At 30.5% G+C, this 15,377-nt stretch overlaps 1 protein-coding gene across 2 annotated transcripts in view; it reads left to right on the top strand.

The window, feature by feature from the left end:
• The window catches only part of LOC107438644 (uncharacterized), a 60,672-nt gene extending 46,957 nt beyond the window's left edge, over positions 1 to 13,715 (top strand). For both annotated transcript variants that reach the window (XM_043043783.3, XM_043043782.3), the window contains exons 12-14: positions 3,677 to 3,794; positions 4,841 to 7,155; positions 11,919 to 13,715. In XM_043043783.3, coding sequence (XP_042899717.3) covers positions 3,677 to 3,794; positions 4,841 to 7,155; positions 11,919 to 12,159 — 2,674 coding nt within the window. In that variant the 3' untranslated portion in view covers positions 12,160 to 13,715. The remainder of the gene's footprint in view (positions 1 to 3,676; positions 3,795 to 4,840; positions 7,156 to 11,918) is intronic.
• The last annotated feature ends 1,662 nt before the right edge of the window (positions 13,716 to 15,377 follow it).

Below are 15,377 nucleotides of genomic sequence, written 5' to 3'. Positions count from 1 at the left end.
TCAGGATAAAAAGTAAATTACAAATAATTATGTTCTTGACTTGTTTTAGCGAATCAAATTTAATATAGAAATGGGTCGATATACTTACCTTTATCACTATTAAGGCTTATAAACTTATGAAATCTAGTTTGGAACTTAAAAGCTCAGTTCAAAAGCATAAATAACATTCATTTTAAGACAGTTATGTCGAGACAGTACCTTTTTCAAAAATCGAACTTTATTTTTTTATTTTCTGCAAGCCTATATAGCATGTTAAATTATTTTCCGAAATTCGAACATTTGTAGGAATTGCAGCCATCAATGCAGAGTTATGTCACTGGTTGAAAAAACTCATTTTTAAACTTGAAATGATTTTGTCTTTCTTTTTTTCATTTTGTTTTATTCAATCTAGAAATTTGAAATTTATTTTGAAATTTATCTTCAAAAGACTAAATTTCAAAAAATATTTTCAACGCGTTTAAAGTTTCATCACGTTTTCCACAAGTTAAGTAAAAGCGCAAAAAGATTCGATTTCTAAAAAAGTTTAAAATTGCTACGTCTTAATGGTTCCCACTGTGCTTAAATGAGAGAGGGCAAAAAAAAATTAATAAATAAAGCTAAGGAATTAACAAAATGATGTACTAAGAATAATTTTCGATTACTTTAATTGTAAGGTAAATTTAATTTTTCATATTTTAAATTTTCCCTTACTATAAGGCCAATTTTTTTTTCTAATTCGAACAGTTGATTTTTTTTATTTAATTAAAACGTTGCAAAGATGATTACATTCATCAGTCACTTATAAAATGTAGAATTTTGAAAAATACAAATTCTTCCTTTTTTTTTCTTCAAAATTCACCTATGAGGTTTTGCTATGTATTTCCAACTTCCATGAGGATTTTTCCCTTTTGCTTCGAATAATGTGTTTCCGTCCCCTTCATAAATTTATTCCCAGCCCATGACCCTTTCTTTTTTTATTCCTTTTTTCTCTTATATCTAATAACCATAATTTGCTAAAAATCTTCCCCTTAACTATGATTTTTAGTCTTTTTTATTAACTTTTTATGCAAAAAAGATTATAATGCGAGTTTTTTTCCATAATTTTATGCTTGTTTTTTATCGAGCGAAAATAGACCCCCGAATGTTTTTAAGGACCTTACCAGTCTCAATTTTAAAGCTTTTGATGTTCGAATTTTATACAAATTAATTTTTAAAAAAAATTAAAATTTTTAAAATTCGAAGGGGAAATAAATCCTCTCAAGGATTGGAAATATGTTTGTTTGTTTTTTCAGACATAGCAAGACCTGACTGGAGAATTTTTATAAAATTTCAAACCTCTATTAATAATTCTCTCCATTTTTTTCGTTGAAGTACTGAGTGCATCATCATTCCAATGCAAAATTCACTTTTTCCGAGCACTTAATTAATACTTAACAGATTTTATAGGCAGTTTGCACTATTTTTCAAATATGTAATCAGAAATTTTTTATCTTAAATAAAAAAGTTATCTGCAAAAAAAACAGGTTCTTTCAGTTTTTTTCTGTAAAAAGAAATATTTACAGGAAAAAATGTTTGGCCGTAAAATGCATATTCGTTTCCTGTACGCATAAAAACATAAGTAAGCAAAAAATAAAGAAACTCCAGCCAATTTTTTCAGGTAAAATCTTCCATTACCTGGACAAATTGACAGGAAGTAATTTGTTAACATAATTTATTAAAAAAAAATTTTGAAAAAGAAAAGAAAAAAGGCGAGGATATGAATTTTTAAAATAGAAATGAATAAATGAATGATCGGATAAATAAATGAATTATAAGATCACGCACCTTTCAGTAAATATTAAGTCACGGAGCCAAATTGCCTCAGTGAGAAAATAATCACCTATTTATAAAGTTATCATGCAGTTCAAACATATCCAAGGTTTAACACAAATCTATTATTTAAGTTTGACTTCCAAATCGTTATTTCTCGTAATCGTTATTTCTACTTTTTCTACTAATGATCTATTTAATTTTTGTTTAATTTTCTATTATAATTAAGCTATTCAAGACATAAACGCTGTTTTTCGAAGCTCTGTCGCCAAGGAAAATAAAAAAAAAGCCATAGTTTAAGTGCTTGAAACAATGCAATGATTTTAAACTATATATCTAATCTTGCCGTGAAGAATTATCTAGACTTTAGAACAGAAAGAAAAACTTAAATATTTTAAAAGTTATTAAGCTTTTTTAAAAATCACCAATTTGGCGACCTTTTTCATCCCTGATGAAAATTATCAAAATCACTACCTTCTTCTTAATTTTTGCAAATTTTTTTGAGCCCAAGTAATAGAGCATTGGAGTAAGTTTTTAAATATTAAAAAATTAAGCCACAAAACGCTTTTTATTTTCACAAAGACTTTTCTCCATATTGATGCTTTGCACCATTTTCGAAATAAGCGTAGACAGCTCTGGTTTCAGATAAGCTAAGCTCGATCGAAAAGTCATGAGTAACAGTTGCTAATTCACAACAGCTATAAAAATAGCATATTCACAAAAAAGCATCATTTCATATTACGACGGAGCCTTCAAAAACAGCCTTAACTATTCAAAAGAAAACTTGTCTCATGTCGACCTTATTATCTCCTTGGCAATCCACGGTGGAATTCTCAAAATGACAGCTAGTGTTTTTACCTTGAAAGTAGTGTAGGCTTAACCAGCAAAACTCTCACAGCTTCGGAAGCAGGCTGTCATCCATCATAATAGTGCAATTCAGCTTATCATGAATTTTGAACAAAAGTCCCAGACTTTAATTCCACCATACTAAATATTCATAGGTGTCCAAATTTTTATAAGTTGTGTAGATTAATGAGCCTAAAGATGATATTACCCTGAATTGTTTTTGTGCTATTGTTGTCTCTATTATTTTATTCTGTTCCCATTTTCACATATTAAGTGCCAATCTAAATGATTTAAACGTTTGGCTTCAAGTATACTAATTAATAAGTGCTGACTGACTATTAAGTTAAGAATCAAGCACGAAAACATGCTTTCTCTGAAAATGCTTAGAACAGATAGAGTTTATCAACCATTAAAACAAGATCTATCGCAATCTGGAAATTAATCATATTTTCCCTTTTTGCGTATTTCACAATGTATAAGAAATTTTTGAAGTGAATTAAAAACTTTCGGCCCCCAATTTAAAACTTCGTCTATCAAAAAATAATTCTCTGAAAATCTTTTCTTAACAATCGTTTATTGTCTTTTACTTTTTACTTAATTACAATTGAAAAAAATTACACTTTCAAATATGGAAATTTTTACAATATTTTAAACTATGTCATTTTAAAAAGAGTTCAAGCGAAAGCGGTTAAATATTTTTTTTTTAGTCAAAAAGTCGTTTTTTTAAATTTTCATTGAATTTCTCAAATTGTAATGATAAAACCAAAGCAAATGTTACTAAGTTTGAACTTATTGATTTCATTAGAATTCTTTTCAAGAGTGTTGAGTCCCAGTTTGTTTAAGAGTGATAATCAGATCAGAAAAGTCTTTCATCATTTTACACTAAGGTTTTGCTATCAGCACCGTCTTATGTGATCCTTTTGCTCGTGTGAACATTAACTGTGTGAAAATTGCATGTCTGGAGCTTGTTTCATTTGCATTTAAAGATGTTATTCCTCATAAATATTTCCAACTCTTAATTTAATTTATTTTGAAATTTCAGCCACAGAAGCAGCGATATTGAGTCACCAAGTGAATTATCTGAGTGTCAAACAGCACCCTCCAGCCCAGTGAAAACTCAGGAAACAGGCAGAGAGGCAATCGAACACTCGAATCACACAGTAAGTTTACAGATTCTTGAATCAGTCTCGTTATTAGTTTCATTCGTCTATTTTGATATAGCCATTCCATCCTATTTCATACTTTTTTTAATTGCGGTGGTTATGCTTCAATGGCCCTAAATATAATTTTTTTTAGTTTATTAAATTATTTACTTATTATTTCCATTGACATAATACCAGAAATTTTAAATGATTATTAAGTATTTACAAATTATTAAGTGTGGGAAGAAAGAAATTGAGTTTTGTTTTTAACTCCTTTTATCCCCCGATCTATCAATGACGCAACTGTAGAGAGGAACTGTAGGGCAACCACCTCCCTAGCATTCTAGTTCAGAAGTAAACGTTTTATGTGGGGGGGGGGAGGGAATTCGCTAAACTACTGTTTTTTTTTTCAACGACAAAAAGCACAATATTTCAATAACAAATAACTAAATAAATAAGGATTGCTGTTCTTCACGTGGTGCAATTAGGAAACTCTTTTTCAAGAAATTTCTACCTTGTAAAAAAAAAAATATTTGAAAAGTAGCGAAATGTTAGCAGTAAAAATTATTGAAATAGAAATGAGGATCATTACAACTATATCGAAATGTTTTCATATTTGGCACTTTTTTAAAACTTCAATATCGAAAAGAGAGAAACAGAAATGGCAAAGGAAGAAACGTTCGTTAAACCAAAACGACAATGAGGCCGAAATGGCAGTACCGTTACGCCCCACTTCGTTTGAATCTATTTTAACTCAGGGTTTTTCTACAGTTTTATTACCGAAATTGTTTAATTGTAAATTATTCGTTCACTGGACATTATGGTATCTATCTATCTATATATATATATATATATATATATATATATATATATATATATATATATATATATATATATATATATATATATATATATATATATATATATATATATATATATATATATATATATATATATATATAAAAGTTTATCCCCGTAACTACTAACATCCGAACATGAAAATCCAAACGTTAGATCAAAAGCTATTTGTACAATTTAACACTATATTTTTTCCTTTTCCTCAGATGGATGATCAAGATCAAAGGAGTGATGCTGAATGTGATGAAGAGAGGATACTTCCGACATCCGGTGTAGACGTATCGACGCCAGAACTGTCAGAAGTTAGTCAGGGAGCACGACAGAAAACCTTCCAGGAGAAGCATCCAAAAGTAAACACTTTTGATGGAGGACGCGTAAAGCTCAAAAATCTAGATATCAAAGACGGAGACATCGACGTTTTTTCAGACAACGAGGAAAAGGGGAAAGAAGACGAACGAAAGGCTGAAAAGACGAGGTTGTTCAGGATACCAGAATCTCCCGTCGACAAAAAGTGTTCGACAACAAATGGAACGGATAGTGGGTCAATCAGCAAATCTGATGACATTGTGAATGCTAAAGTAATAGTTGACGCAAAAGGAAACAGAAGACATGACAGGCAAGTGAAAGCTATTCGTGGTGATTCTGAATCAGTGACGAATCATTTGAGCTTTTTAATGGGTCAAAATAGGAGCGGCGATCCTCTGGATGTGCAGCAATGTGTTTTTAGTCCCGAAGATTATACAATAGCTTCCCAACTGGACGAAAGCGAAAATCAAGAAATGTCTGTGAAAACTGAGGACTCTGACAACAGCTATTTTACTTGTTACACGGAAACTCTGTCTTCTGGAAAGGACAAAGATCGCAGATCTGATACATCAGACAATTTTCAAACATTGAATGATTCGCCTTGTCCACATGAAACCTCTAAACCAAAGTCTTCCGAAGAAGTCTCAGAAAAAGACATTGATTGCAGCGAAAGAGATGAAGATGACGAAACTATGATTAGGTCGAGCATTTTAGATGAAGCTAAAGAAATAGCTCAAGCTCTGTTGGGAGCTAGAGTGGACAGCACCGAAGACATGACGGTCAGCACTCTGAGTTGCCTTTCAGATATTGATGGGGTTAGACCTCCGTCTGTCATGGCAGAAATAGGCTGTTTGAGTATGAATAGTAGCACAACGTCTGAGGAAAATCTGAAAATAGCTGTCACTAAAGAATGCCAAAAATTATTTGGTGCAAAGCATCTGAAAAAATCTCTATTGAGAGAACTTCAAATAGGTCGTCTCGCAACAGATTTCGGTACAGGTGATCTTTCTAAGGGATCTAACGATTCTGGCGAGAGAAGCAGCTGTGGGTCAGAACTTTTGGGAAACATCAACCCACCTTCCATGCTAGACGAAATCTCTCTCACAGCCAGTCTCGAAGGTTCAGAGAATGAACAACAGCGCAACTCAGCGAAGGTGTATAGAAACGATAGTATGTCGGAAAGGATGAATGATGCCGCAGCCATTACAAAACTTTATGCCAAAGAACTCTCGCAAATCACGAAAAATGCAGACACTCTGTCTGATGACTTGGTTTTAAATATGAAGATTACTTCAGTTGTGCCAGAAATCACGGAGGTAACGATCGCGGATGTCACCGAGATTGGCTGCGATACGATTGGTTCTGATACCGAAGATGATCTGCCTTGTGATGAGGAAGAGTTTGAGTCAGAAGACACTCCAACAAAAAGAAAAGAAGAAGATAGTTTGGAGAATTTGACTCTCACCGAAGAACCTCCAGTCATCGATCAGCAGAACATCTGCTTCATGACAGCCGATCAATTAAAAGCTCTGCAGGAAAACGCTGACATGATCCTCAACACTTTGAGAGACGTCGAAATCTCTGACGAAGAGATGGGTGGAGTCTCCAATGGAGATATGCTGGAAGATGAAACTATGTCTCTCGTCTCCAACGAATCTGATGAAGAATTATTCCTGTCTCCAGACACACAGCAAAAGGGAGTTTCACCAAAGCCTTCATCGGATTGCGTGCTGTCTCCAACCTACAATGGTATGGTCGCTCTTCCTCAGAATGCATGCAAATTATCTTCGAAATATTCCGTCAGGAAATCTTCGCTCCCTCAGTTCTCCCCTCGTAAGAAACCCATTCCTCGAGGAGAACAGCAGCAAACAGTCGTCCCCAGCGGAAGTTTTGATACAGAAGGTGGTGTATTTGACACTAGAACTTTCACAAGAAAGAGATCAAACATTCCGAAAGACTTAATTCCATCTATTCCAGTAAGTTCACAGTCTGAAACAAACTCACCCAGTAGTCCAAAATATATCAATTCAAAACCAGAAGTAAACAAGCCAGTTCCCAGCAGAATAGTCGGAATATGGAAAAACTCTGGAAAAGTTCGATCGAAAAGTGCCGCTGACATCAGTCGTGGCTCCAAACTTCAAACTTTGACGTCTGGAAATAACTTAAGCAACTTTAATAAAGATGAAATCAAGAATAGCGGGATGACTTCACAAAGGTAATTATTAAAAAGAATTAATAATAATGAACAGGTAATTGAAGAAACAAAGTAAACATGATTATGATTAATTAGTCAAAGAAAATTAGGCGAAACGAATTGACATAACTTTATTAATAATACTCATGAAATTCCACAGTTTAGTCAATCATTGTATTCCAGTTCATGTTCCTTCAAATTTTCTTTTAGTTGTAAAAGTATTTGCAGAATTGTATTTCCTCCACAACGACTTTGGTCAAGTGCAACCAAAATCTAATAAATCTAATTTAATTTTAAGAGTTATTTTTAAATTATGATTATTTAAAGTGCAAAGCATTATTAAGAACAATTAAAGATTATTAAGAACAATGAAATAATTGCATTTTCAATTATGAAATTAAATAAAAATGATGATGCTTAAAAATTGCAGAAATATAAACAATTGGATCAGCAAGTAAAAAAATATAATATAAGTGTAATAGCACAAAGTAGTATTAAATTTAAGTATCTAACTCTGTTTCAACATTAATGTAAAATTTTTACAGTAGTTGGAATTGATGTTATGTAAAAAAGTATGGAAAGTTGTTGCCAAATAAAATTACATAAATGTAGCTTAATATTGTTTTATATCTCATGGCAAGAGGGAGTCTGTGCTTTTAAAAATAAATTGCACATGTTTTTTTTTTTTTTTTTCATTTATTTTTTTTTTTATCGAAAATGTTTATGACAAGAATTTTGTTAAAATATATAATTAATGAATTAGTATTGTTTTTATTTATTTAATTTTATTTATTTAATAATTTACTTATTTTACTTATTTATTTTATTTATTTCTAAATATTTTTCCATGTTTATTTTATTTTATTTATTTATTTTTAATTTAATTTATTTTATTTTTTCTAATTTTGTTTATTTTGTTTTATTTATGTATTACTTTATTTATTTATTATTTTATTTATTTTTGCAACAGAAAAGGTATCCCTATCCTCTGATCAGCGATAGAAGTGAATCGATAAAACAGAATCTGTAACTAACAGCGTATAGTAAGATTGCCTAAATTGTACCACTTTTCACATTTAAATTTTTATCAGTTATGAATCACTGACAGCTACATTTGAAATATTTTAATAATAAAATACCTATCATATTTTTTACATTTATATTATTTGTGGTAATGATATTTAGGCAGTAAGTACTGAAAATTAATCAATTTCATAAGGTCTGCCAGTGATACGATTCAGAAAACCGGTTGACTGATTCGTACCACCTGTTTCCTAAATCAAATCAACATCCAAACTATTTATGATTAAGTAACTAAGTAGACCATATAAAACATTTAAACAATTGTTTAATAACGTAGATATTAAACTTTTTAACTGTTACAAGTATGCTAACAGTTAAATTTATAAAATGTTTATGGAACACAATGTTTTGTGCTACAAAGTGTCCACGGCGTATAATGCTCATGATAAATTGTTCTACCGTGCTATTATTTACTGTGCTATTATTGATAACACGAATCAATAAATTTTATTTTTAAGGATTTTTCCGCCAAAACAAAACGAACTTTAACTGTTATGAATTCAAGTTAAAAGAATACTGAGATCAGACAGCAAACAATATATCTTAGAGAAAAAAGTAAATTTAAAAAGAGTAATTAAATTTAAAAATAATAATTAAACTTAATGGGGCTGTTCAAGAACTGACAGCGCAAACAAGTAAATAAGCATTAACGTTAAAAAGTTAAAATCAGTCTTTACATTGACACGTTTAATCGGTAATTAAAATGAACTTTCGATTATCAATCAGGGGCCGGGATTACCTGGATAGTAGGGTGTTGAGCCTATGTTCGAGAGATCATGAGTTCGATCCCCACCTGTTGAAAACTCCATGTGTACGAAATATTGACTGGTACACGCTCTTTCAGTCGAAGTCCTCCAAGTTCCAATAACAAATCAATAACTCTGGAGGCACTGGATCGGAGATTGATCGTGCTCTGGTTCAGGTCAAAATTATGACCTGCGGATGGAAGGATGGTGTGTGAGTGTGTCTTCTCTGTAAAACAGGATGTGATGAGTTTTATATTGTCTTCGGATCACCCTCAGGGATACTTCCCAGACCGTCGTCAATAGCTTATTGTGCATCTCTAGTGCGACGCAAATAAAAGAAAGAAAAAAAAGACTACTAATCAGATATATTTAACTTTCTTATGTCTAAACGAAATAAATTTTGCTGCAAAAAAATTTATGTTCGTAACATTTAGACCCCGTATTTAAGACATAACTGATCTGGACCTTAAATGTGAGTACATAAACATATAGTCTTATATTTAATGTATCTAGCCGCTAGGTGTGCCAAACCTCACGCCTTCAAAAGTTAGGATTATATTATTAGTTTTATGATATTTCCATTTAAAGGATAGTTATAGGTAGTATGTAAAGGATAGTAATATGCAGTAATGTTTTGGAGAATTAAAAATTTCATGATGAAAAACAAAAAAATTATAATTATTATTTTTGGGTAACAAAAATCTGACAGTGGGAGTTTAACACAAAGAAATATATAAAGATGAGTTTGCACTCTAATGCTAGATAAAGTTTTTTTATTTTATTTTTTATTTTATCCATACCCTCTAAAATGGCATCAGTGTGCTCGAAACAGTTTTAGCACCGAGCTACGACAAAAAGCCTAACTATTAGTAAGAATGAATTGTTGAGTTAATTAATATATATATATATTTAAATTTGTAAAGTTCTTTATAATCGTTTGGTCATTTTATATTTTGAAAAATTTCATGTTTCTTTATAAATGCACAGTAAAAACAAATTTCAAACTAACATAAGTTCACACAATCCAATCTCAATTCAATAATCTTAATTAAAATGAAGCGTAAAAACTTTACTTTAAAACAATAAATCACAAGGAATTGTGATTTATTCATTTGTGTTACAAATATAATCGTACGGAAGTAAATAAAAATCGAACAGAAGGACTGAATAATAAAACGCAGAGTGTCAACTATTCACATGTTCTGAATTAACTTACTTTTTCCGTTAAGTGTTGCTAGAGAGCGCTGTAGACAGTTGATTCAAGCGAAACTTCGAAAAACGCGTCGTGATGACGTCAGATTGGATCGTTTTTAAGTATTATAGTTCAAGGAGAACAATTTAAAAACATCTTAAAATGGAAAAGCAGCTTGGAAGAATAAAATTAGGCATATTTTTGTTTAAAATTACTTGTGATGATTAAATATAGTATTTCTTTAATTTTTGATAACTTATGTTTTTCTGCGTATTTGTTTCTAGTATATTATTATAGTTAGAATCTCACCTTGTTGTTTATTAATGACTGAAACTTTCAGACTTACTAACAATATCAATTAGCAATCAACAAATATCAATTATCTTTTAGAAATCATATTTTGGAATAAACGGTGTCCCCCCCCCTTTAAATTGTACTACATTTCAATCCTACATTCAATATTCATGAATTAGTTCGAGAAAAAAAAAATTTTTTTTGCTGCTAAAAAATTTTTTTTTCAATCCGTTAAAGAAAATCAACGTAAATATTTATAAAGATTTCAGAAATACTCCTTCGAAAACCACCTTCTTTTAATTTATTTTTTTAAATTAGTGAAATTATAATCAGTTTTTCATTGCGGGCTGCGCAAATACAATTATAAACAAATTTAAAGTAAAAGAAAACTTTGTTAGAAAATTCAGTTTGTTCACTGCAATTTGATTGAATAGAAAAAAATCGTTTTAATGCTGTTCTAAAATAATCCCAAATCCCATAGTCTTTCTAAGATGGGATAACAGTGAGGACAAACATGATTTCATTTACGAGAGTTAGTTCATGATTTTCAAGCATGAATCATAAATGGTTTAAAAATAATCCCATTTATCTTTTCCATCGCTCTATATTCGATTTATTATTAAGCTATTATTTTTAATCCTGTTTGTGAATCTTCGCCGAAATTTTTTAAGAACTTATTTTAATCTAATTTTGTGTAGTATTAATTTAATCGTAAATGAATCGTTCAATTGTAAACGATGGTTCAACCTTTTTCAGATTTGCTTATTTAAAGTGAAAATAATTACTTTAACTTGAAGTTATAAGCAATACATTTTATACTTTTAAATTACCTCTCAATAAAAATATAAATAAATAAAATTTTATTTAACAGAAAGCACTTTTCCCACAGAGGTCATTTTTTCCGTAAAAACGTTATTGTTTCTAAAATAGTTTGTCAGTTAAGCCTGAGTCAAATGTTGTTTTCATTTGTATTTTTTTAATATTTTGAAAGCTCTTAACGAGCTTTGCAATTTAATGACTGATCTATTAAAGAAGATAGAAGAACACCTTAAAATTTTTGTCAGCAATCAAATCAATTTTAATTATTTTAATTCCATCTTCCTCAATCGTGTTTCTTCAGGTTTTTATGAAGTTCTCTTGGAAATATTAATTTATGGATCCCTAATTGCACACTTCTTTTGCTCTTGACAATAATTTAAAGAATATATACTACGGTATGGACCGTACGGATACGATATACAGAATCTGAACTCAAAATCAGTGTAATAATAGGTGCAATCTTTGCTGCTTCAAAATTCACTGACTTTTTATGAAAAATCATATTTCTTTTAAGAGGAAGCAAATTAGCAATAAAAGTTCTTCACTTAATGTTTTTATATTTCCAACTAGAAAAAAAATACTTCGATAATTCCGAAAAACTTTTTTTTTTCTTTTTTTTTCAGCCCGTAAAATATTATTCTTTTTTTCAGATCCTTTGAAAGTTCAGATCCGGCATTCGAAACTGAAGATGGCAAAGGTGTCCGAAGACCGAGTTCCCTTGCCCTCGTCCACCAATCACCCAGGCACCTCCTGAAAGGCCTTCCCCAGAGACAAAAGACGGAAGATTCCAAAAAGGCAGTCCTGTCTCCAAGTGGCTCCAACATTCCGAAAAGTTTCATTCCCAGTCGTCGATCTTTCATTCCGACTCCAGCTAAATTAGGGGAGAACTGAAGAACTCTGTCCTCCGAATCATTGTGTGCCTCATTCTTACAGAATAGTAACTAGTCTATAACTGTATATACTCGGAAAAATTTCATTTAGTTCCTACCTCCTCTTCTCTGCATTTCCAGGATGTGAAACAGATTATTCGATAGATTCCTCAAGAAATGATGTGGAATCTTTTCTGCTTGTCCTCAAAAGCAAGTTTTTACAAGATTTGGTGCTGTTGGTGCACAAATGAAAGTTAAAATAACTGGCATATACTAGTTTGTATGCACTTAATTTCCTTTCCAATTACAATTTTGTTTACTTTAACAAAAATACGTATTTCCTTATAAGACGAAGCGTCTCTTGTGAAAAGAAGTGTTTGTTATTTCATTCGAATTTTTTTTAAGATTCGTGATTTTGTTGTTGTACTAAAGCAAAACAAAAGTTAAGCAAATTGCTCTGATATCATTTTTTTTAATTGTTGTTATTATTATTATTATTATTTTCACACTTTTAGGCTGTACACCAACAGGATTCGCTATTTAAGAATTTCAATTTTCCTTCCAAGGAACTTATGAAAAAACCTTTATCACTAAAGTGAATGAAGTAGTCGGCCACACACTTCGGTTTGCCTACTACTACTTCTTGGGGATGGTGCTTCTTGGAAAGAAAAAGTGTATTCGTTGTATTATAAATCCCTACCCCATTATTTAATCTCATTCGATACTATAATTATTAATTATTAAATCTATAGCAAATGAAGCATCCTTATTATTAAAAAATAAAGTTCTGTAGCCTATTAATCTGCATCTATAGTTTCGAATTAGGAAATCCCTTTGTGCATAAAAGTCCAGTTTATAATCAAAGGGTTTGTAAATCATATTCAGGTAAAATATTTACTTCTCTTTTCACTTAAAGGGCAAAACAATCGGCTTAATTTCTAGACAGAGAAAAGCAAAAACTTTTGAATCAGAAATGCAAAAATGCGCTGTGGTAATCTCAAGTAAAAATAGAATCCTGAAATGGACATTCTAAAACACTCTTTTAGGCCCATTTTTGAGATTTTTTAGGGAAGTCGACAAAACTACAATAAAATTTGATAATTCGCCACTACCAAAATGTGTTTTTAAATTAAAGGAAATATCGTATATTACGGTGTATAAGTCGACTTTTCAAAGCCCGAAAATTTTACGAAAATCAGGGGTGGGGGTCAAATAATGCTGGAAATTAAATTGGACATTCGTTGATCTTGAAATATAGATGCATTACAAACATTGAGATAGATGTTAATAACTCAGTATCTATTTATCCTTTAAATAACTATTGTTAATGTGTTATTTACATTTAATTTCGCACTTTCTCCCATCAAATTTTTCTCAACATATGAAAGTTGTTTTTGAAATAATACTATAAACTTAGAAATTTTTCTTAAGTTTTCAATTTCTGAAATTTTTATATTTGATTTTTTTCCAGCAATCGACTTATATCCACGACATACCAGAAATTTCGTCATCAGGGGGTAGACTTATATACCGAGATATATGTTATACATATATATAAAAATAACTTATACCATAAAAGAAACCAAATGAAAACGAACTTTAAAGAACAGAAAATTTAAAAAAAGTAGAGGTTTTTCTCAGGATGCACTACTTTGCAATTTATTTTGAACTAAAAAACAATTATCACGAAATATACGATGCGAAGATTAGATATATAAGATATATTCATATGTCAATACCTTAAAAAACATAATGGGAAATCGATTTTAAAGAAGAAAGACAAAAAAAAAAGAAAAAATAACTCACCAGCACAACTGCAACGTGCCGCCATATTAAAAAAAGTTAAAACTAGTTTGACCTGTCTAAAACTTACTAATAATCCTAAATGGACGAAAAATTTTGATAGCTTACATGGTATTAATGGCAAAGTTAGTACTCTAGTATTTTAAATTTAGGGCTGTCATTTAAGAAAAAGTAAAGGTTGATTTAGAATAATCTGACTAAACCAAAATTTAAAAAAAGAAATTGAAAAGAAATAAAAAATTTTGATGAAATAAAATTTAAACACATGCTATGAAAGAAAGTATTTTTTTATTTAGAACAAATTTTAGACAATGTATTTTTTATTTATTCAATTTTAGAAAGGAATTTATCCATTTATATGTATATCTATCTAAGATATATATCTGTAGCTAAAAGAAAATAACCACAAAGACAAATTCTTTACCCTATTAATCCCCTTTCATGGCGAGAAGTAAAAACTAATTTATTAAGAAAGAAGATTTTGATCATGTGCAATTTTTTAAAGGTGTTATTTATTCATTGATTTCATGTTTATCTTCAATAATAATTTTCATTCTACTTTTTACTATGTGTGTATATAGTGTACAGTCAATGTTAGGGGTAATTTTATTAAAAGAATGACGAATGACATTTTCCACTCATCCATATCGTTAAAGAGTAAAAGGACTCGTGTGATGAGATATGAACTGAAATAATGTTTGTGTATGGAATGTAGCGAGTGAAACATATTTATAATATAAATTATAGTTTATGTATGAGTTGTTCAAATGACGTATTTGCATGTACTTGATGATGATTTACGATAAAAGTATTGCTGTAAAAGACACATTCCTTATGATGTCAATAAAGATATTTCAAAGTAAAATTTGTTTTTATCATTTAAACTCGACAACTGGAACGTCACGAGAAAAAGAGAGCATTTTTTTTTCTCAACATCGTCAATTTTTTATGTTCACTAAGAAGACAGTCGATCACCAATAATTGCTCATAATGGACGACGAAAAAAACTTATCTTTGGGGGTTTCAGTGTTACCCTAACTCTATGCAGTTTCGTATTGAGTAGATTCTATAAAACTTATAGATCGAAGAAGAAAAGGAAAACAATCCTTTTTTTTCAATAAATTTAAATTTCCTCGATTTCGGAGAAAAGAAAAGACTTCCACTTTCCACTATTCGACACATCATCCTTTAAAACTTTTAAATGTCTATTAATACTTACTTGTGAAACATTCGTAGTACATGTCTAAACTCTTAAGATTTCAAAATACTACACTTTATCACCAAAAGGATTGATTAAAAATCTTCACAGAACTTTAAAAGCCTGTACGCTAGATAGGATTTCTACTTTCAATACTTTTAAGAATTCGGTCAACTTTGAAGGAAGATATAAATTCCACTGTAGCAAAACCTGCATATAGAACATCACTAAGACTTCCC

Source organism: Parasteatoda tepidariorum, chromosome 3 (genome assembly GCF_982258835.1).
Source record: "Parasteatoda tepidariorum strain Cologne lab strain chromosome 3, Ptep-v5.0, whole genome shotgun sequence".
Taxonomy (NCBI): domain Eukaryota; kingdom Metazoa; phylum Arthropoda; class Arachnida; order Araneae; family Theridiidae; genus Parasteatoda; species Parasteatoda tepidariorum.
The sequence above is the reverse complement of the archived record's forward strand: the minus strand, read 5'-3'. Positions and strand labels throughout refer to the sequence as shown.